The following is a 23,807-nucleotide window of genomic DNA, read 5'->3' on the forward strand; positions in this document are numbered from 1 at the left end:
GATGTTAATTGACTTATTGTGCTCATCATATTGCAATATATATAAATATCAAATCATGATGTTGTATACCTGAAACTAGTATGTCAATTATACCTCAATTAAAAAAAAAATGCCATCCCATATTCACCCTTTAATAAAATAGACAATTTGCAGTCTTCCTTAAGCAGCTTTTTACCTCAAACATCACTTTTGCTCAGTCACACTTCCTATAACAAATTTGCCTGAAAGAAAAATCTCCCAATATGGTTTACTTATTTATGTGAAAATTAACAGGACAGAGAAAGAAATCTCTTTGATCATTCAGTTAAATAAATAAATCACGGGTAACTCCTATGTCTAAATGAATGGAATATAGCAGTTAAATGAGACAGATAAGGTCCCTGCTTTCAAGGGAGAGAAATAATAAAGAATTACATAAAATATTTTCAGAGTTACAAATACTATAAAAGAAACATGAGAGAAAATGAAAAAGTAGTCAGACAGCAGCTAGTATCATGTATTTGTAACATAATGCTATTGTGAAATAATGTATTTCATTGACTCAGAGCTGCAAATATTCAGATATCAACAGCTTTGAAATATGAATGTGTATTACAGTCAATGGTAACATAATTATAACTAGCAGCATTTTTCAGTAGTACCTAAATAGCACATTTTAACATCAGTGGGGGTGTAATTGGGCAGTGGCTGGCATTGAACATGAGGTTTCTTTTTAGAGAGTGATAGAAATGCTCTGAAATTAGATTATAATAATATCTGCAAAACTCTATAATTATGTACCCTTAAAACAGGTGAATATTATGATAAATTATATCTCAATAAAACTGTTTTTAAAAGATGACAAACTTGTCAGGTAGAAAAGCAGCTGCCACATGACAGAAATGCATGTATATAATAAAGACTTTTTCAAAATTAACAAAAAAAACAAACAGATGTATTCAGAAGGGAAATAGACCAAGAATACAAATAGACAATACAAAACAAAAACACAGAAAGAGCTAATAAACATATGAGAAAAGACTTAACCTCATTAGAAATCAGAAATGCAAGTTAAAACAAGATAAATGTTTCACCCACCAAACTAAGAAAGATTATATCAAGTTTGGTTCAGAGATAGGTTGTATCAATGTTTTCCTACTTCGCAAATATCTATCAAATGTACGTTAAAAAACACATCCCTTTGACTTCCAAATTTCATTTTTAGAAATTAATCCTAATAATTTAAAATATGAACAAACACTTAATAAACATGCTCAAAGCACTGTTATAATAGATTTTAAAAACAGCAAAAAAATCTATCTCCAACACAACAGGACATAAATTGAGTAAATTATAATTTTACATATTTATACACACAGACACACACACACACACAGTATATACAAAGGCCACAAGGTACATGCACAAACATGTTATACACACCCATCCAAATATATCCTATGGCCATTGATTTCCTGGGTGATGGGACTTGGGAGATTTTTATTTCCTTTCGGCCCCTCGAAGTTTTCTCATTTTTTTCAGTCAATGAATATGCATTATTTCCATGTTTTAAAAGGTTAAAAAAAAAAAGTAGTGTGGATACATATCCAATAATCTTCACATACAAAAGCTTAGTTACAAGCTTCCACATCCCCTCTTAATTAACTTTGTTTACATTTTCATCTCCCACACATAAAAGTTTTAGTTCATGAAATTCAAGAACATTTAAATTGAGCAAGCTCCTCCTAGCAATTTTTATAAGCATTATTCTTCCTATATTCAGTAAGCATTATACTTCCTAGTACTCAAACTACTAGAGTAGAATACTGTGAAAAATAATTCATTAAAAAAATCAAAATTCCAGATATTACTGAAGATCAAAATGGAGGTTAATAACTTCTTTGACTTAGTAAGAAAATACAGTTTCTTAATTTACGAAACTCTGAAAGACAATATGCAGTGGTTAGGTATCAGTATTAATGCAATGATGATTTGCTGTATAACTTTAAAGTGTCTTTAAATGTCTCTAGAAGCATAATTGCATTGACTTAAAATAACAAGAGATAAAGGTCTCTAAATCCAGTGTTTGGGTCCACAGACTATTGAAAAACTAATCACTTGTGAATGTAAAAATAAGTTCTGAAATCACAGTCTATGAACATGAGAAAGTGATACTAATTTACCTAGAGCTATCCAAAAACATCTTTTATATAAAATTAGATATAACTGTTTTCTAAAAGCAAACAAGAAGAGTCAGAAAAGTAGAGCCAGAAAAAAATATGATGAAGCTCATTTCACTGGGGACTGGCATTTATTTATTTATTGAATTATTACCACCACGGGGAACAGAGAATCAAAATCTCCCTCTCCTTCCGTGAGCAATTCTGATGCTTCTCATGGAGCAAGCACAAAGAATACAGGCCCTTTGAAAACACCCACTGCTCCATCAATGCTGGTTTGTTTCCTCCTAGTGATGAGAAGGAAATGATCCTGAAAGCATCTAACATTTTAAAACAAAAACTCTTTACTAAAGTTAAAAAAAAAAAAAAAAAAACCCAAGTCAATGTTAAGTCTTAAAATAATGGGTGTGAGTCAGGTCAAAATGAGCCAGGAAGAGGATAAGTTTAAAGGAATATATGAACTCAGTTTTGGTAAAACATTTAAAATGTTAAAATACCAACTAACTGCATGAGTTAAAATAACAACTAACTAGTAATAAAGGAATTGGATTAATTGATTTCTAGGTTGCCTGCCAGTTCTCCAATTGTATAATTCTCTACTGGGGAACAACAGATTATATCAGGGGAAACAGTTTCATTAAAAAACACACACATATATATAATTCTTTAGTATAAATTTATTTTGTATTAACAAAGGGAAGGGAGACTATTTTTCTCTGTGTTCTTTAACTTTCTAATTTGCAGGACTGTTGCAACTGGACAGATATCTAGACACCACTCTGAAAGACAGAAAATTCACCTAGAGGACAAAAGCAAACTTCGGAGGCTGTTTTTGAGATGGCCTGATTGTTTTAATTGCAATGAGCTGGCAACTGTACGGCAGAGAGGCCAGAGAGCAGCTAAGTTTTCTATTTTCTATTAAATACAAAGCGCTGTAATATCCAGAAAATACTCCACAGCATCTTTCTTGACTGGAAAATTGACATGGCCAGGGTTTGCCCAGCCTACGGCCAAGCCCTTAGGGGAACAGGTAATAAGTGTTCCAGCAAGCCATTTGGGTGGCAGGGCAGTGATCTGACTTCTGACCTTCTCTAGAACAGATATTGTTGGTGAGAGGTGACATCCATTCACTGAATTTGGAACATAAACATAGGCGCTTCTCCTTTTATTAAGGGACGTATTTAACAATCATGCAGGCAAGCCCATCTTTCTACACAAAGAGACTTTGACCGTGCCAGGTGCTACATGTTCTCCTCTGTCAGTGCACATCATCAGTCTATCTTTTGAGAAAAGACTTACTATTAAGAAAACTGGGCAATGGTCAGTCTGTTAGTAACATCTGCTTCCTAAAAATGGAAAGCATGATGCAAGGAGATTTTCCCAAATGCCACCATAACAGAGGTTACAACACAAACCAAGATATAATCCATTTAAGAATATCCACAATTATCTTTAGTTTTTTTCCTTTTCCATAATCATTCACTTCCCCACAACTGTAGTATGGGCATGATGTAAACTATCCTTTCTTCATTTGTACACTGCTTCATCGCTTATAAAGTACCTTCATAGACATTATCTCATTAAATGCACATGACAAACTTGAAGGGTAGGTATTATGCTTATTTGACAGATGGGAAAAAGTGAGGCTGGCAAACTTAAATCACTTGCCCAGGGTCGCATCTAGTGCGTGTCAGAGCTTGAATCTGAGCCTTCACCTTCTAGTTTGCATTCCCCATAACCACAGAACCAAAGCAAAAACAACAAGAGAGGGAACAAGGCCGACTTACATACGCATGGCTGTGCCTAAAGTAGCTTATAGTATAATCAATATGAAACAAAATATTTAAAAGGGCACTGTGGTAACAGAATAATCCCCCCCCCACCCCGCCACCCAAAGATGTCCAAGTCCTAACCCCTGGAAACTTACATTTGAATATGTGACCTTACATGGCAAGAGGGACATTGCAGGTGTGATTAAATTAAGGGGCTTGAAATGGAAGGTTACTCCAGATTTTCTCGGTAGGTCTGATATAGTCACAACCGGGAGGCAGAAGAGTCAGTGTCAGAGTGGTGTAGCCTGAGAAAGATTCAACCAGCTACTGCTGGCTTTAACAACGGAGGAAGGGGCTACAAGCCAAGGAAGGTGGGTGGCCTCTAGAAGTTAGAAAAGGCATGAAAACAGATTCTTCCCTAGAGCCCCCAAGAGGAATGCAGCACTGCAGACATCTTGATTTTGGCCCAATGAGACAGCTGACCTTCAGAACTGAAGATAATAAATTTGTGTTGTTTTTAAGCCTCCAAGATTATAGTAACTTGTTATGACAACAATAAGAAACTAATTGAGGCATGAAGACAAAATTGAGATAACAGACTACCCCTAGCCTGCTACATAAATATTCTTGATATTGTTTTGTATACCAACATAATACAGTTTTAGAATATTTTTACTTCCTAAAATACATAGATCATTAATCCTTAAACTAAAGCAGATTTGCTTAAGTTCTACTTTTCCACATCTACATTCAGATAAATTGTGTTTTCTACATGACAATCATCTTTTTTTTTAGGAGTAGGGGAATAAGATACAACCTACTATGTATAAAATAAATAAGCTATAAGGATATACTGTACAGCACGGTGAATATTGCCAATATTTTATAATAACTATAAATGGAGTATGAGCTTTAAAAATTGTGAATCACTGTTATACATCCAAAATGTATATAATATTGTAAATCAACTATACCTTAATTTTTTAAAAAAAATCATCTTAGTACAAAACAAACAAATCATACTCCAAAATGACCTTTTAATTTTCACTAATTCAACAATGTTTCCAAGTTCAGATTATTCTGTCAATTTAGGGGAAAATCAGTTTTCAGCCATTATGCAAACCTTGGTTAAAACCTACAAATTTTGGGCTTCCCTGGTGGCACAGTGGTTGAGAGTCCGCCTGCCGATGCAGGGGACACGGGTTCATGCCCCGGTCCGGGAGGATCCCACATGCCGCGGAGCGGCTGGGCCCGTGAGCCATAGCCGCTGAGCCTGCGCGTCCGGAGCCTGTGCTCCGCAGTGGGAGAGGCCACAGCAGTGAGAGGCCCACGTACCGCAAAAAAAAAAACAAAAAAAAAACCCTACAAATTTTGTGGAGTCACTAGATGAAGGGGTTTAAAAATCCAAGTGGACAACTAGTATTTTGAAGCAAGGTATAATATTTCAATCACCATACAGGCATGTAAAATAAGACACTAGGTTTTCCTTTTTAACACTGTAGTTGTGGTTTTCTTTACATATTACATCAAGAAAATCAGCAGGAAAAAGAAAAAGAAGACAAGTCACACGAAAGGACACAACTAGAAATGTAATAAAGTTCATGTTTAGAAGTTAACAAAACAAAACAAAAAAGACAAGCAAAAGTCAAAAGCTTGAAAGAAAAAACAGAGAGCATGTTTGGGAACTAAGTTTCACAAATCCATGAAATAAGAAATTTTAGACTGAGGTTTCCTTTTATTGCTGCAGACTCAGTAATGCACAAATACCATTCAAAAATCAAAGCACTAAGTAAGCTTACCATCTTGGATTGAATTTTCTGCTAAATTAAACTGTTCATCGCAGAACCCTACATTTTCCCTTAATTTTTTAAAAGGCATGTCTACAATATTTTGGAGATATCCACATGATAATATTCATTATTTCATGTAACTTGTATAATTCTACCAAAAATAATGACTAAGAAAATTAATAGAATGGGTACTGAAAGTGTTACTTTCTCTGTAATGGTCACATCAAATCTACTTAGCATGGCAAGGAACCAAGATCTACCCATTGAGCTCTAGATCCTTTTATTTTTAATACAATGCTCTTGTGTGTGTTAGGCTTGATGGTGAATTTATTTGATTGGACTGCTGGTTTAGAATATCTTTTTAAAGTTCATTTAGATCCTCCCTCAGTTTACTTCCAGCTTCATTTCTCAACATGCTCTCAACTCTCTCACATTGCACATATAAATCTTATAGATAGATGCATATACGCGGGTCACATGGAATTGTTGATTTTCCTTCATAAACATCTTTTACTAATCTATGCATATATTGTTTCCTCTGCCTGGAACCCTCTTCCACATCTGGTGAATTCTACCTCATCTTTTATTAGCTACCTAAAATATCACCAACCGATCTGGGAAGCCTTCCTCAAAGGCCCCAAGCAGAATTAGATACTTTCCAGGTATGCCTCATTTATTTTGGTATAAATCTATTTGTGTCTACTTCTCAGAGTTAAAATGAAGTAAATTTAGATTGGTCTTCCAAACATATTTCTGAAATCTTCCTTCCTCTCCCTCTACCCAAAATCATGCCTGGAGTAAGAAGAAAAGCACACTGAAAGTATTCATATTTCCTCTTTAAGAGCTAAGAAACTAAGTGTTACACTATCCTAATACCAAAATCCAGACTTTCTTCCTTAGCTACTACTACATGTCTTAATGCATGTGACGACCCACAATAAAATGGCCTAATAAATTATACATCGTCTAATATCTAGGTACATCTTTGGTAAACAGAACATAAAATTGGTCCATGAATTATTGATCAGTAACAGATACACACTGGATTTGTAAAGGATGTTTTCTGACTAGTATCTTTTTTTCCAGCCCAAAAGAGAAAAAGGTACTCTCTTACTACTATTCTTTTTCTTCTTTTGAAGGACCCTAAGTTTTAGTTCTCTAAACAAGCTCTAATCTATCATTTCTTAGCTGTGCCAGATAAGATAGACTTTTTCTGACTTTCATAGGCATATGGCTTAGACTCAGTCAGATACTACCATAAAAGCTTTGAATCTCTAGCAAGTGATGCAGAGAGCCAGGGATGGGTAAGAAATTATTCCCATGGTGTTGCCCCACAGTCAGTAAGAGCAATTCCAATAGCAATAAAACCCTACACTACTGGTTCCTCTGTTAGCTTCTCTTGCTCATTTTTCAGAAAGCTACAAGTTACCAATATCCTGCCAATAAATTCCTATTCAGCAAAATTCAGCCAAAGTCAATTTTTATTGCTTTGCACGAAGAACCCAACACCTGCATGCAATAAACACACATAGACAACCTACCATATGCCAGACACTTCTCCATACACTAGCACACAGTGGTGAGCAGAAACACATCTGTTCCCTCTCTGGAGAGTTTACAGTCTAATCAGGAAAACAAACACATCATAAGATAACCAGAAAAAAAAAGAAAAGAAAAGAAAACAAGTATAAATTTCAGCTAAATGAAGAAAAAGAGCTGTACTTAGTGCACTGACAGCCTGTATAGCAGAACCTGATCTAAAAGGAAGAAGAAGGAAATGGGAAAGGACATTGATAATATACTATTTAACGCCAAGCATTTATAGTATCTCCAAAAAGTACCTTACTCTAAAAAATTTTATGGTGATCCTGGAGCTAGCTGAAGTTTGTTCTTTTTACAGGAAGGGATAAAGTCATTATTCTGTTTTTTCTACAGAGAAATAGCCCAAGAAACAAATGAGCCTAGAGCAGTACTTCAAACAGTTACAAACTTCAAATGTTGATGCAACAACTATCAGGAAGTCTTCTCGGGGCTCAGCTAAACTTTCAGACTCACAAAACTACCAAAGGCCACACACAGCACCAATCTATTTAGAGGCTATAGTACAGAACCAGGCATAACCTCCCCGATGAGAGTCCTTACATGAACTTCCCTGTGCAGCAGTACACACAGCTGTCCAGAGCTCTTCTCTTTGCCTCATCAGGAGACAGCTCAGGTATGAAGAAACTAGATGTGGTGGGTACAGCAGCTACCCATGCTTCAAAGCCTCCTGCCCCATTGGAATGGTATCTCTTGTAATGACCCCATAGCCAGAGCTTCCAGCGTTCCCGCAAAGGACATGCCAGTTGTAAGAGTCACTGAACTCAGGGAACTCCAAAGCTATGGCTTCCCCATCAGGTATTTATTAGTCTATTTACAGTTTCTCCCAGTCTAAATGCAATATACCAACCAGGGGCTTATTCTTAGCATAAGCAATGATACCTAGTCACTTAGCCACTCAGGACCCAGTAAAACAGAACAAGAAACTTAACAGAAGATCGAGTTGGCATACAGAATAGGAAAGAGTTTTAATGACCATTTTCCAAAAGCTGACTACTGATAATTTTACTCAACTTTAATATCCCTACGTGTATTATTCAGTTAGGCTGCATTACACTATAGTAACAAGCATCCCCAATAACTATTAGTCAAAAATAACAAAGGATTATTTTATACACATACATTGTGGGTCAGTAAGAGTCTAACCTTTATGTCTTCCTCACTCAGGGACCCAGGCTGAGGGAGGTTCTATTATTTACACTATCACTACTCACTATGGCATCTGGTAAGAGAAGAAGCAGAACAATGCCCCAACTCCTAAACACCTCCACCCATCAATGACACACTTCTGCTCATGTTTCATTGGCTAGCAAAAGTCACAGGGGCTTACCGAAATTCGAGGTTATTCCCAGAAATATGATACTAATGAACAGTTGTAATAGCTACCATATCATGTAAGAGATAATTTAAATAAAATAATTTTATAAATTTTACTTCCCAAATATTAAAAACATGAGGATGGAGCCCTTTTAAGCACTAAAGTCTCCTCTGGATTCAGAAACACAATAAAGTAGAGAAAATAAGCTAACTAATTGAAACTTTTCATGATCACCCTGGGAATGTAGTACAGCTGTGGAAAGGTAGGTAATTTTCCCAAGGTAACACTGGAAGAACGGCAGAGTCTGGATTTGAACCCAGGCCTGTGTGACTCCATGGCCTATTTCTTTTTCATGACACAACAATGCATAGCAAATATGGATGGAGTGAATGAAGAAAGAAGAGTTAAAGGGTAAACTCCACAAGAGTATCAAGAAGGTTAGGGGGCAGGGAACTATATTCAATATCCTGTGACAAACCATAATGGAAAAGAATATGAAAAAGAATACATACATATGTATAACTGGGTCACTTTGCTGTACAGAAGAAATTAACACAATATTGTAAATCAACTATACTTCAATAAAATTTTTTTAAAAAGGTTAGGAGGAGTAAGGGGACAAGGTATCAATAGTTTCAGACAGGCAAAGAGTGGAGACATTAAATATGGAAGGAATGAAGAGTGAGGCGAATTATAAGAGAGAGGTTCAATAAGATGAGGGATCAAGTCTCCACTGAAGGAGGCTGCCACCAGCGATTGCAGTTCGGGCCACTGCTGGGCTGGGCTTAGGGAGCTGCCAGATTGAAATGGCTGAGCATGGGAAGTGATGAAGAGAGGCACCGTGTTCAATACCCTGCTTGTGAAGAAAAGGAGAAAGGAAAATGGCTAAAAGAAGACACATGCTCAAGGGAAAGCTGTTTTGATTAGTTTTCCAGGTAGGAAAAAATTAACCATGTTTGAAAGTTCAAAAAAAAAAAAAAAAAAGGGGAGCAGGGGAAGAGCAGGAACATAGAGTTAAATGAGAAGGTTCCTGAGAAGGGAGAAGTAATAAAAATATAAAACAGCTTGGGCTTCCCTGGTGGCGCAGTGGTTTAGAGTCCGCCTGCCAATGCAGGGGACACGGGTTCGTGCCCCGGTCTGGGAAGATCCCATATGCCGCGGAGTGGCTGGGCCCATGGGCCATGGCCGCTGGGCCTGCGCATCCGGAGCCTGTGCTCCGCAATGGGAGAGGCTGCAGCAGTGAGAGGTCCGCGTACCGCAAAAAAAAAACAAGAAACAAAACAAAAAAAACCCCAGCTTATACTAAGTGAGCCATGATAGTGTGCCCAGTCCCTACACTAAGCACTTTACATGTCTTAACACATGTAAATCAACTCATTCCATTTAATGCATTCCTATGGAGCAGGGTTGATGCCTCAGTCAGGGAGAGGGTAGTAACCTGTTAGTAACTTGTGCAAGTTAAACCGCTGTAAACTACAGGGCTGGGGCTTGAGTCCCAGGCAGTTTGCCTTCAGAAACCACATTTATCCACTCAGCTACTGTCTCCCAACACAAGACAGGGGCGAGGGAGAGAAAGAGGGAAAAGCCACTATTCTCCCTCGAGATAACGGAGAAGATAAAAGGCATCAGTGGGGCAGAGATGTTTATGTGTTTGGGCTCAGATGGGACAGAGGTGTGAGAAAAGTTCAGGTGGATTCTGTAAGTTGTAAGCATTTCTTCCACAGTCAAGACACAGTCTAATGGTGCTGTGTCCAGATATATGTACATGCTCATGACTAGATTATTGAAAACTATATTCTCCTTTTTTCTTAAATTCAAACACTATTTGGATAAAAATTCCAATGTAAAAAATGCAGTCAATTTGTATATTCTTTTCATAAGAGAAGTCTCAGAGGTTATACAAAATGATTAAGAGAAATATCATAAGCAAGGACAAAAAGAGAATAGAACAAAAAATCCGTATTTGTAAACATATAATGAAAGGACTTTAGTTATTTCCTCACTATAGAAAAAGCTCTTATGATTCATTCATCCATCTATTCAATTTATTGGGTACCACTTGTGCCAGGCACCAGGCATTGTTCTAGGCCCTGGGATTTCAGCAGTGAACAAAACAGATAAAAACTATCCCGGTGGAATACATATCCTAATTGAAAGAAAGAGGCATTAACTAAAAATAAATAACTTCTATAGCAATGTGAGTACTAAGGAAAAAAATAAAGCTGAAAAGTGGATGGAAGCACAAAGTGGGAAAAGGGGAACTGGCATTTTAAATAAGCTGGTCAGAGCATTACTAAGAAGATAACACTTGAGCAATTCCCACAGGAGGTGGTGGAGGGGCACCCAATGTACACTGCCTCCAGTGTACATCAATGCTCCAGGCAGCGGGAACAGTCCAGGGGAAGGTGAGGTGGAAATGTGCCTACTGTTCACAAGCCATTGCAAGGAGCTCCAGTGAGGCTGGAAGAGCATGAAGAAGGGGAGAACACTAGAAGATGAAGGTAAAGATAGAAATGGTGGGCTGGAATACTCAGTCCTCTCGGCTACTGCAGGACAGATGGGGAGACATTAGTGGAATCTGAACGGGAGTGTCATAATCTGAATATTTTAAAAGAATCACTCTCGCTGCTCTAGAGAACAAACAGCAGGGGGTACCCAGGGCAGAATCGGGGAGAACTGCGAGGGGGGTGCCGGCTCTCTTCCCTCTGCCCCTCCAGGTCTCCTCTCCACCGTTCCCCACCCTGCTCTTTGCCCACGACGCTGACCAGTGTGAACTCATGGGCAGCCGGGCACACTGGCTCCCACTTGGATTCAGCCAGTGGGGAGCACGCACAGAGATGAAAGGGAGGAAGGAGAGTGAGGCCAGGGTTTTATTCCCGTGTTCTTTCCAGTCACCTTGGGCTGGCTACTGTCCTCTGACAAAAGCCACAGTTCCCTCACGTGGCTCGCCCCACTGCCTGGATTCTGGTAACTGCTCCCTTCCCTTTCTCCCTTCAGGCTTAGAGGCCAAATTTTAACTAGTGCCCACTTACTTTGTAAATAGTCCCCTTACTAAAAGCTCCTCAAACTATCCCAATTTAAGTGTGCCATCTCTTTCCTTTACTAATTCAGGAGCCCAGGGCAACAGTCCAGGTGAAAGACAATTGTGGCTTGAACTAGGATGTTAGCAGCAGAAGGACAAAGAAGCAGTTAGACTATGACTTGCTGAGATTTTATGTCAAGCATGACTCCAAATTTTGGCCTAACTAACCAAAAGGATGGAGTGCCATCAACTGAGATTCATTTTTTTTAATCCACTAATCAACAGAAAATATGTGCAAATATATTAAAAGTGGCTCAGAGGAAAAGGAATACTATGGCTTACAGACAAATGCAAAGGTGATTAGTCTTACTGTTAATTAAAGGAATACAAATTAATATAAAATAATATAATAATATATTACATATATAAATTATACATATATAATACATAGAATAATGATATGATATATAATATAAAATTGACAAAGTTAAAAAATATGGTGATAAATGGTATTGGCATGGATGTCAGAAAACACTGGAGGGGTGTAAACTTCTGTGAAAAATAATTTGCAATTTCTATCAAAACAATACATATACTTTTTTTTCATTGAAGTATAGCTGATTTACAATGTTGTGCCAATCTCTACTATACAGCAAAGTGACTCAGTTCTACACATGTAGACATTCCTTTTTTTATATTCTTTCCCATTATGGTTTATCACAGGATAACGAATACAGTTCCCTGTGTTATACAGTAGGGCCTTGTTGTTTATACATCCTATATATAACAGTTTACACCTGCTAATCCCACACTCCCAGTCCTTCCCTCCCCCAGCCCCCTCGGCAACCACAAGTCTGTTCTCTATGTCTATGAGTCTGTTTCTGTTTTGTAGATAGGTTCATTTGTGCCATATTTTAAATTCCACCTAAAAGTGACATCATATGGTGTTGGTCTTTCTCCTTCTGACTTACTTCACTTAGTATCATAATCTCTAGTTGCATCCATGTTGCTGCAAATGTTATTATTTCATTCTTTTTCATGGCTGAGTAGTATTCCATTGCATATATGTACCACATCTTCTTTATCCATTCATCTGTTGATGGACATTTAGGTTGTTTCCATGTTTTGGCTATTGAGAATAGTACTGCTATGCACGTGGGGGGTTGTATCTTTTTGAATTAAAGTTTTGTCCAGGTATATGCCCAGGAGTGGGATTGCTGGATCATATGGTAATTCAATTTTTAGTTTTCTGAGGAACCTCCACACTGCTTTCCATAGTGGCTGCACCAACTTACATTCCCACCATCAGTGTAGGAGGTTTCCCTTTTCTCCACAGCCTCTCCACCATTTGTTATTTGTAGACTTTTTAATGATGGCCAATCTGATCAGTGTGAGGTGGTACCTCATTGCAGTTTTGATTTGCATTTCTCTAATAATTAGTAATACTGAGCATCTTTTCATGTGCCCACTGGCCATCTGTATATCTTCTCTGGAGAAATGTCTATTAAGGTCTTCTGTCCATTTTTCAATTGGGTTGTTTTTATTGTTGTTGTTGAGCTGTATGAGCCGTTTGTATATTTTGGAGATTAGGCCCTTGTCGTCACATCATTTGCAAATATTCTCTCCCATTCCATAGGTTGTCTTTTTGTTTTTTTTATGGTTTCCTTTGCTATGCAAAAGCTTGTAAGTTTGATTACGTCCCATTTGTTTATTTTTGTTTTTATCTATATTGCCTTGGGAGACTGACCTAAGAAAACACTGGTACGATTTACGTAAGAGAATGTTTTGCCTATGCTCTCTTCTAGGGGTTTTATGGTGTCATGTCTTATGTTTAAGTCTTTAAGCCATTTTGAGTTTATTTTTGTGCATGGTTTGAGGGTGTGTTTTAACTTCATTGATTTACATGCAGCTGTCCAACTTTCTCAGCACGACTTGCTGAAGAGACTGTCTTTTTCCCATTTTACATTCTTGCCACCTTTGTCGAAGATTAATTGACTGTAGGTGTGTGGGTTTATTTCTGGGCTCTCTATTCTGTTCCATTGATCCATGTCTGTTTTTGTACCAATACCACACTGTTTTGATTACTGTAGCTTTGTAGTATTAAAACAATACATATACTTTGATCTAAAAATCCTGCTAGGACTTTATCATACATATTCACACACTTGCACAAATACCTGTGTATAAGATTTTCACTATAGCAGTGTTTAAAATTACAAAAAAAAACAGAAACAATCTAAATGTCCATCAACAGGAAATATGAGTTAAATAATTTAGGCTATATATACTATAAAACAGAATACTATCAGTGGTTTTCAAAGAATGAGGTAAATCTATATATGTCTACGAGAGATTATATTGGGCAGGGAGGGGCGGGGGGCTGAGTCAGGTAGCTAATAGTAATATTTAGTATATTCCTATTTGTGAGTTGTTTTTTTTTAAGGATATACAGATATATAGGAATAAGAAAATTCTAGGAAGATCAAAGAAACTATTTAAAGTGATTGCCTCTAAGCAGGCTAATGTGAGCAAGTCCTAGTTTTTCACTGTCTACCCTCTTGGACTGTCTGAAATTTTTTCAATAAAAATAATACTAAAGCCAAATTTCAAAAAAGACCAGTAATAAATTATCTGGCACTGCACAAAACCTGTGGTGTTGAATACAGAAATATATCTGAACAGTTCAACATTTTTTTATTAGTGTTCACATGTTGTTAGAAGATATAAATGCCCTGACCCATAATATCCTGAATCCCAGGTATATTTCTCCATTTGTGGTAAAACTGAGCCTATTTACATACTCTTGGGGTTTTCCAAATGCCAGTCATATATGGAAAAAACAACAAAGTTTAATGTAGATAGTTTCAAATGGAAAAAAGCAAACATGTGACCCAATCCCTATGAAGAACTGGCTTAACGACACTCATTTTGGTACTGGTCATGATATCAAATGTAACAGTCCACAACATGATTTCTGTTTCACTGGTATTATAATTCCCAGAATGAATATGTTTTAGAACCAGCAGGAAATAACAATATGGAAAAAAATATTAATTTTCTTCAGGCTTATCTTAAAATATTTTGTCAAAGCCAGCAAATCAAAACTGGTAAAAAATTTTGCAGAACTATTATACCAGAAGAATGTCACACTATTTCTTTGAGGAGTCTCTAAATTTTCACATATGTGGATAAATATATCAATACAAATGTATACAGGATTATGTATATTTTATTTTACTGATGTAAATGTATAACTTATTTCTTATTTGTCATCTTCCTTATGCTATTTTCCTCCTTACCACCACAATCTGACACTTGAATTTGTCTCTGTTAGATAAAAATTTAATGTTATCAGAACCATAGCATATTATTTTCCCAATAAATTTTGGATAAGAATTTGTTTTTTAAGTCAGCCAAATCTACTTGAATACAAAATATTCCTCAACTGGTTTTGACAGCACAACCCAAGACTTTAGATTATTTCACGATTAAGGAGTCAGTGAGTCAATTTTGCTGACAAGAGAAAGGACAAAAGCCTTTCTCAGAAGAGGTGCAAAAACATTTTAACAGATTTTCCCCAGACTTCTGCAGATTGACATTATCAGGGAAGTTGAAGACATCCAAAGCAGTGTGGAAACACAATATATTTTTAAGGCTTTTATATGCCACAAAACTGTACAAAAAAATCATATAATAAGTCATTTGTCTTTATATAACTTTCTCTGGGGATCTGAAGTGCTTATACATATTATTTCACTAAATTGTTACATTTAAGCTAAAGCAAGTACTTTCAAAAATTAAATCATATTTTGAAACATATCAAATGGGGAGGGACTTCCCTGGTGGTGCAGTGGTTAACAATCTGCCTGCCAATGCAGGGGACACGGGTTCGAGCCCTGGTCTGGGAAGATCCCACATGCTGCGGAGCGACTAAGCCCGTGCGCCACAACTACTGAGCCTGTGCTCTAGAGCCCGTGAGCCACAACTACTGAGCCCACGTGCCACAACTACTGAAGCCCACAAGCCTAGAGCCTGTGCTCCACAACAAGAGAAGCCACTGCAATGAGAAGCCCGCGCACCGCACCACAACGAAGACCCAACACAGCCAAAAATAAATAAATAAATAAGTTTATTAAAAAAATAAAATTCTATTCAAATGGGGAAAGGCAAAGGTAGGTGGAAAATATCAAATAACAGAAATTAAGAAAAGGGACCACGGCATCAACACTTACCTGTCGCATCAAATTCAATTGGCTGGCACCCACGGTGAGAAGACCAGTCACACTTGAGGACTTGCCCCCCTTCCACGATCCCAGGCTGGGTAGTGTTTGCTTTGGGAGCTCCCACCAGAAGAAACATCCTGCTAAAATAGAAAAGGCAAGACAAAGACTTTAAGTGGCAAAAGCATAAATAATATCTTATGACTTAGGAAGAGCAATCATTCTCTTGATTTTATCCACAAATATTCTTTAAAAAACACTCACTGAGAGCATAATCCACCTTCATTATTCACTTGGTGCTCTTTTACATACATACATTATTCAATATAGTTTACTCATCCTAGTAACACATTATAAGGCAACTTCAGGGTTATATGTCATTTAAAAATTTATGCTGGCCAAACTGTACACTTTGAATAGGTACAGTTTATTATATGTCAATTATAGCTCAATTAATTTGTTTAAAATGTATGCTGGCTAGAGACACGGACATTTCTCTTGATTTTTGTTTTTTTTGTGTGTGATTTTCTGTACACTTTCCATATCCTGAATAATGAACAAAAAAAAAAATGATTCTAAATAAATGGTTCTAAAGTATGGTAATTTTAAATATTATCATTTTTCCATTGGGAAAACTTATCTTGTTCTAAAACTACATACTTCAATTTTTTTTTAATAGTGACTAACGAATGTCTTTTTTCACTGGATTAATCTAATCAATTCCTGGTCAAAGAATAGAAGCACTATTCAATTTCTTAACAGGATAAAATTAGCAAAAGACAAAATAATCAGGAGTCAGATTTTTAAGTAAAAGAGATCTTTTCTTTAGTTGTTTCTATTCATTCAGAAAAAAAATATGGATTGAGTGTCTCCTCTACTAAGGCACAGATATGGACACTAGAGAAACGAGGATGAATAAGACAATCTTGGTTCCTGCTCTCAGTGGAGCTTACATTCCCTTTGGGAAGAAATCCAGAAACTTGCCAAGAAAATTAGTCACTGTTACAAGTGCTACGAAAGAACCAACAATTGGCTGAGAGGTATTATTTGGGAACAAGGAGAAGAGACCTTCTTTAGATTAAGGGAAGTTACCTCTAAGGAATGGAGGGGAGACACTTCCTTTGGATAAAGGGATGTCTAAGGAAGTTGTCTTTAAAGAACAGGGAGAAGAGACCTCTTTCAGATAAAGCAGCAAAGGGATTTACCTCTAAGTAAATTGAGATGTACGGGATTAGAAGAAGGTCGCCAAGGAGTGTCTGTGTGTTGGGAGTGAGGGGCTAAGTGAGTGGGACGGAGAGGTGGATGGGAGGGCCCCAGGCAGAGGTACAAAGACTCAAGGCAGGAAAGAGCTTAGTCTCCAAGAGTTACAAGGAAAGAGGTGTGGCTAAAGGAGAGCAAGCTGGGAATGGCACAAGATAAAACTGCGGAGCTTGGCAAGAGCTAAATCACACAAGGTCCTTTAGCCAGGTAAAACTTTTGGATTTTATCATAAGGTCCACGTGAAGCTTCTGAATGTTTTTTAAAGCAAGGGAATGACATAATCTAATAAAGAAAATGAAATGTGGCACCTTATGGGGAAAGTATTAAGGGGGAGGGGGGGCAAAAATGAAACCAGAAAAGCGAGAGACTTTGAGCACCTGAGGGAGGAGGTGACGGTAAACTAGGCTGGGAGGACAGATGGAGAAGGAGATGGACGGGCAGATTTGGGAAATATCTGGAGTAGAATGAACGGGAACAGCTGGAGGCTTGAATGTGGTAGCAAGGGAAGATTAGAATAAAGCACGTCACCTAGGTTTCTTTCTGGAGTGCAGGGATGGGAGAACCACTTACTGTGCTAGAAAAGCCCAGAGAGTAGGGAAGCAGAAGGCAGACTAAGTACTTACAGGAAAACCAAGAGTTCAGTTCCTAACATGTTAGCTTGAAATACCTGTGAGACACCTAATTGGTGGTCTGTTGCTCTGAGGAGAGTTCTGCCCTTAGAGATAACGTGTTGAGAATGTCAACTTGGAACGGATGGGTTCACACAGGGAGAGGCTTCAGAGAGAAGTGGAAAGAGAGGAAGCAACAACATTTAAGTCAGAGAAAGAGGATAGAGTAAAAGAGGCTGAGAAGAAGCTAACTGAAATATAGGAGAAGAAAACAGGATACAGATAGACAAAGAAGGCCCTCAATAAATGCTGTCACCATTATCATTTCACTTCCTTGTTAAACACTAAGCCACTTACATTCTTCTGGCAAAGAAAATACTCATAATTGCTTTTCACTTTTTTGTGAAGTTATGAACAAACCTACATCTTAAATATGGAATGCTTTCATTTTAACTTTTATTTATCAATTTCATTTCTTCTGGATGTATCTGCTAAATCATATTTAGACCAGTCAAAAGATGGCTGCATGAAATGCTGGAACCCTGTTTTCGTACACTTATCTTAAAACTCCATACTCAAGATAAAGACAAAACTCCCAACCAAACCACACCCTGTTTAATAAAGCTTTATGCAGTCATAGTTGGCATCAGTAAAACACCAATGCTGGCTCTTTCTCCTCACAGCCAACTTAGTTTTCATTCAGCAAGAAATATTATAAAGCTGACTAAGATAGCCCTCAGCCCCCATGAATAAGAGAGCAGCTAAGTATCATTATGCCCTCCTTTTCTACAGCAGAGCTGGTTAACAGCTAAATTATACACACACACACATATATGAAATTTACCTTTTTCAACAGGTCAAAAATTTGGCCACAAAATCACAAAACTGCCCCTCCCCATCTGGATTAAACGATGTTTTAGTACATGATAGGCAAAAAAAAATATTTCAGATAAGTATACTTTTCAGGTCTACATCTGAAGAGGCATAGGCTCATTCCTGCAATAGCCCTAATAAGGGTAATACGAGCACAGGTATGTGTATGATTTTCATATTGTGGATAATGGCCAGTTCCAGGAGATCAGGGCAGGAGCTGATTCTCAGAATTTGCCTAGAAACCTACAAGCAAACTCATTTCTGGACTGTCCTCACATGGCACACTACAGAATCTTTAATACTTTTTTATCAAAGCACTTCTTCCTACCTTATGATAAACTGCTTCCTTGAATGGAGGGGACCCTCCGTCATCTTTGTGCTGCCACATAACAAGCACTCAAGAAAAGCTTTTTAAATTGACAACTGAGTAGCAAGTAAATTTGATAGTTATAAGTCTCAATCAAAACAGCCATACATAAAAAGCCATCTCCACTATCACCAACCCCTGTAGAATGCAGAAATCATCCTCTAATAAACATCTGATTATTTAAATTATCCTCAAAATAATTTCTTTCTGTAACGTTTCTCTTCTTAATTTTGGATTTCAGATACTTTCTTTACTTGGCACTAAAGACAGAGAGGGCTGGAAAGTTATTAGGGGACACAGACTTCAGCAAAGACAGAAAAAAGGGCGTCGAGGAGAGTTCTGAATGGAAACTGCACTCACTATTGGCAGCACAGAGCTCTAGTTCCTTGGATAGGATCAGGAACAAGACTGCTGCTTTTCATCAGACCATTTGCACATTATAGGCATGAAATGATGGTAATTAGATGTACTAATATGGGTGTTCATCAAGTTTTCCTAAGCATACCTTCATGTGCAGTCTTGCACATTGGTGAAATGCCACAGAAATGGTAGAATAATATAAAAGGAATGTGTGAGCATTCTCAGTTTCTAAGTGCTAGGTTAATGAGGGGAAAAAGCTGAGAAATAAAGTTCTTTGTGCAAAGTGTCAACATGATATTTAAGTTCCTTTTAAGAGTGTTATAGAAAGTTTTAAAAGAGAAAAATGGAGAGATAAAGACAGTAAGACTGCCTTAGACAAATGTTAAGTCCTAAGAGGGAGGTGTGGAGAGAAAAATTAAGTATTTGTAGAGATTAAAGGGTACCGAATGGTGAAAGATGCTATATGAGAAAATTAAGGACTATAAAAGCAACACATATTACAGAAAACAAAAGCCTGTTAATGTGTCGGGAGGGTGAATTTTATGTCTTGTGTCTTTCTGCCACAATAACAAAAAACAGCCTGTTAATGAAACGCCTTACAAAAATATTAAATCGTTACGACTTGAAGTTCATCTAGGAATGTCTAATGAATGTCTACAACAGCTTAATTAAAGTAAAAGAAGTGACAGACCACAAAAAATTTCACAATATAAGCAGCATTGTCTAATGGGCAGTTTGGGGCTAAAGGTTCCAGTCACCATATAAATCAATTGAGAAAGTCACTTTAAATCTCTGAGCCTCAGTTTCCTGTTCTATTGAATGGAAATAACAACGCCCACTATAATTACTTAAAAAAGAAAATTCCTGAATGTGGATAGTTTAGATAAAAGTAAACTTAGAAAATGTGAACGCATCATAAAAATACAAGATGATGACAGCAGAACTAAAAACAATAAAATACTCCTTAATAAAGTAGGAATAAAAGTTAAAATCTGTTTTCAAGGGCCATTAATTAACCCAAACGCAAGCTCTCAAGAGAGAAAAAAAAAAGGATAGGTAATAGTTGGCTTGCAACATTTCCTGACAATGGTGGAGAGTTGGGGAAGATACACAGAGTTAGCTGAGGCTGACAGAGATTTCTCTGGTAAGCAGCAAAAATCTGAAGCTGAGCAACTTAGTTTCATATGCTTGCAACTTCCTCCTGACAGAATCCATCTCCCTTCCAAAAAGTTTGCCCAAGAACAGTATCAGGATCCCCATCCTCACCATTCTTTTTATTATTTATTTATTTATTTATTTTTGCGGTACTAGGGCCTCTCACTGCTGTGGCCTCTCCCGTTGCGGAGCACAGGCTCTGGACGCGCAGGCTCAGTGGCCATGGCTCACGGGCCCAGCCGCTCAGCGGCGCGTGGGATCTTCCCGGACCGGGGCACGAACCCGTGTCCCTTGCATCAGCAGGCGGACTCTCAACCACTGCGCCACCAGGGAAGCCCCTCACCATTCTTTTTAAATGACTCGAATCATTTTCATTAAATGACTTTAAAATTAAGGTTTACATATATGAGCAAGCCATTAATATCATGCCAAGAAATTCTGAAAGATAAAGAGTAGCAATGTGTGTTTGGGGGAAGAGGGGTAAGAGAAGAAGAAAGAGGGAGGGAGGGAAAGTGGGGGAGAAGGGAGAGAGGGAGGGACAGAACGATGGAGGGAGGAGAGGTAGCGGAGCAAGGGCAAGGGAGGGAGAAGGAGAGAAGAAAGGGGAGGTAGTAACGGAGAGGGAGAGGAAGGGGAAGAGGATGGGAGAGACGAGAGGATTCGAGAAGCCAACCAGGAGGATGCCCTTCGGATGCACTTTCAATCCAAAGTGTACTTTAAGGGCAGCTGCTTCAGGGAACATGACCTTGACTACCAAGGAGAGACAACCAGCCAAACAATGACAAGTACATTTTTTAAACTCTCCAAATGAACTAAGTTATTTGGCTGCTTTCAGCACTGACTTTTCGAAGATAAAGCATGGTTAATATATTTTGGCTGACTCTGGCTGACCAGTGAGGCTTCACCAAAAGGAACTTCTGAAAAATTATCATATACGTATATAGAAAGAAACGTGTTACTGAATGTTACTTAAGAGCTATAATTCCAGTCTCATTTACCTTTCACTAAAAAAAAAAAAAAAGCTACAGTCAACATTTATGTGATGTAAAACAGATGCATTAACTATAAATCCTATACATTTTCCTTTCTCTTCTATAATATCCTATAAACCTTGGGCCTTAAGCAGGAGAAATCAACATAGGATTTGCCTTCTAAATATATAATGATGATAGAATCTATGCATATATATTATTTATGATAAGAAAAAAGAACCAGGGGCTTCCCTGGTGGTGCGGTGGTTAAGAATCCGCATGCCAATGCAGGGGACACAGGTTCGAGCCCTGGTCCCTGGTCCGGGAAGAACCCACATGCCACGGAGCAACTAAGCCTGTGCGCCACAACTACTGAGCCCACGAGCCACAACTACTGAAGCCCGTGCGCCTTGACCCTGTGCTCCACAACAAGAGAAGCCACCAAAATGAGAAGCCCGGCACCGCAACTAAGAGAAGCCCCCGCTCTCCACAACTTGAGAAAGCCCGCGCGTAGCAAAGAAGACCCAACGCAGGCAAAAATAAATAAATAAATTTTTTAAAAAAAGAAAGAAGAACCAATATAGCCAGAGCCACAGTAAAATAAGCTGGTGTCGCTTTGTAAAGGGTTGTGAAGATGGTTACAAAGGTGAAGAGAGAAACGGGACATAAGCTTTTAAAAGTAGATGCAGACTGGGACAGACTGAAAGGGGCCTTCATTCAGTTTAAGCAGTTTGGACTTTATCTCTGGACATGAGAACATTTTCGAGGAAATTTTAGCAGCAGAATACCAGGATCAAAAGATGCTTCAGAAAGATAAAACTATTAGAAACATGTAAGACGTTTTGCAGGTCTGAGAGCTAAATGATGGGCAGAGGGGTGATGACCTGAGTGCCACAGACCACGCTTGTAACGACTGGCCAAACTACAAGTGGAAAGCAGAGGTGGATGCAAGAAACATTAACAAGGGCTTCCCTGGTGGCACAGTGGTTAAGAATTTGCCTGCCAGTGCAGGGGACACAGGTTCGAGCCCTGGTCCGGAAGATCCCACATGCCGCAGATCAACTAAGCCCGTGCGCCACAACTACTGAGCCTGCCCTCTAGAGCCCACAAGCCACAACTACTGAAGCCTGCAATGAGAAGCCCGCGCACCGCAAGGAAGAGTAGCCCCCGCTCGCTGCAACTAGAGAAAGCCGCACCCAGCAACAAAGCCCCAATGCAGCCAAAAATAAATAATAAATAAATTAATAATAATAAAAAAAAGAAACATTAACAAGGAAGAATTTCTAGGATCTTCTGCCTGGTGACTAATCACTGACTAATATTAGGGGTGTCCAGTAGGAGAGACAAAGAAAAATAGAAAATGAGAGGGAGGAATATGAAATTATTTGCAGGGCGACAGAGAAAATGATGGTACCATTAACAGAAACAGAGGTACAACTGACATCACTTGGTGAAAAAGAGTTCATTTTTTGTAAAATTCTTTCTACTCAAGAAGAAATGATCCACAGGCTGTTGAATATAAAGTTAGAGCTCTGCTTTTAGATCGAAGATGAAGCCAGGGCAGCAGTATGGTTTTAAAAGCTCTCCAAGTGTTGCAAATAGGAAGTTAGGATTGAGAACCATTGTATGTTCTGTGGGACCTTCTGCGACCAGGGCACACTCACCCACACCTTGTCTATGGGGTCATAGGACATGAAGTAACTGTAAACAAGGCTCCAACAGTGTTTAACAGGGGAAAAAGCAAGTCTTGTAATCCGGTGTTGCTCACTATAGTATTATTTTAAAATAAATATATATGTAAAATGAGAACTGTATAACATATCTTAAAAGTAAGAAAATTATTCATTTTCTTCTTAAAATTTTAAAATTTGAATACAAAAAATTAAATGTAATTTGAATTTCATTTCCTCTGCGTTTTGTTCCCATCTTTTCCCTTACCCCACACCATCCCACTCAAACAGCTAAAGGCTGCAAACTCTTCCGGCTTCAGTTTCCTGTTCTGTAAGAGTGAATTTATCTGCTTCCCTATTTCCCCTGGTGGTCTATGGTGTAGAGTAAAATGAGATATCACAAGTAAAAGTGCTTTGTAAATTATAAAATAGGTCAAGCAATGTAAGATATCATTATTATAACTAAGCCTAGGGTGTAATTTTTAATTTCTCCAATTATTCTCCACAAGAAAAACATGCCTTTACTTCTTGGCCTGTATACAGTATTTAAATTTTACGTTAAGTTTGGCAATATAGTCACCATAAATTAATTCATACAGGAAAAATAATAGGAAGTGCTAATGTTTTATTTTTCACAATTTTTTTCCTTTTTTAAGTATAGCT

At 37.9% G+C, this 23,807-nt stretch overlaps 1 protein-coding gene across 3 annotated transcripts in view; it reads right to left on the reverse strand.

Moving 5' to 3' along the window:
- ITGAV (integrin subunit alpha V) overlaps positions 1-23,807 on the reverse strand; it is a gene marked incomplete at its 5' end in the record, with an annotated part of 86,801 nt that overhangs the window by 60,285 nt on the left and 2,709 nt on the right. For all 3 annotated transcript variants that reach the window (XM_082658058.1, XM_082658057.1, XM_082658059.1), the window contains one exon: positions 15,893-16,023. In XM_082658058.1, the coding sequence (XP_082514184.1) occupies positions 15,893-16,023 (131 nt within the window). The remainder of the gene's footprint in view (positions 1-15,892; positions 16,024-23,807) is intronic.

Source organism: Grampus griseus, assembly GCF_964374135.1.
Source record: "Grampus griseus genome assembly, chromosome: 7".
NCBI classification, from domain to species: domain Eukaryota; kingdom Metazoa; phylum Chordata; class Mammalia; order Artiodactyla; family Delphinidae; genus Grampus; species Grampus griseus.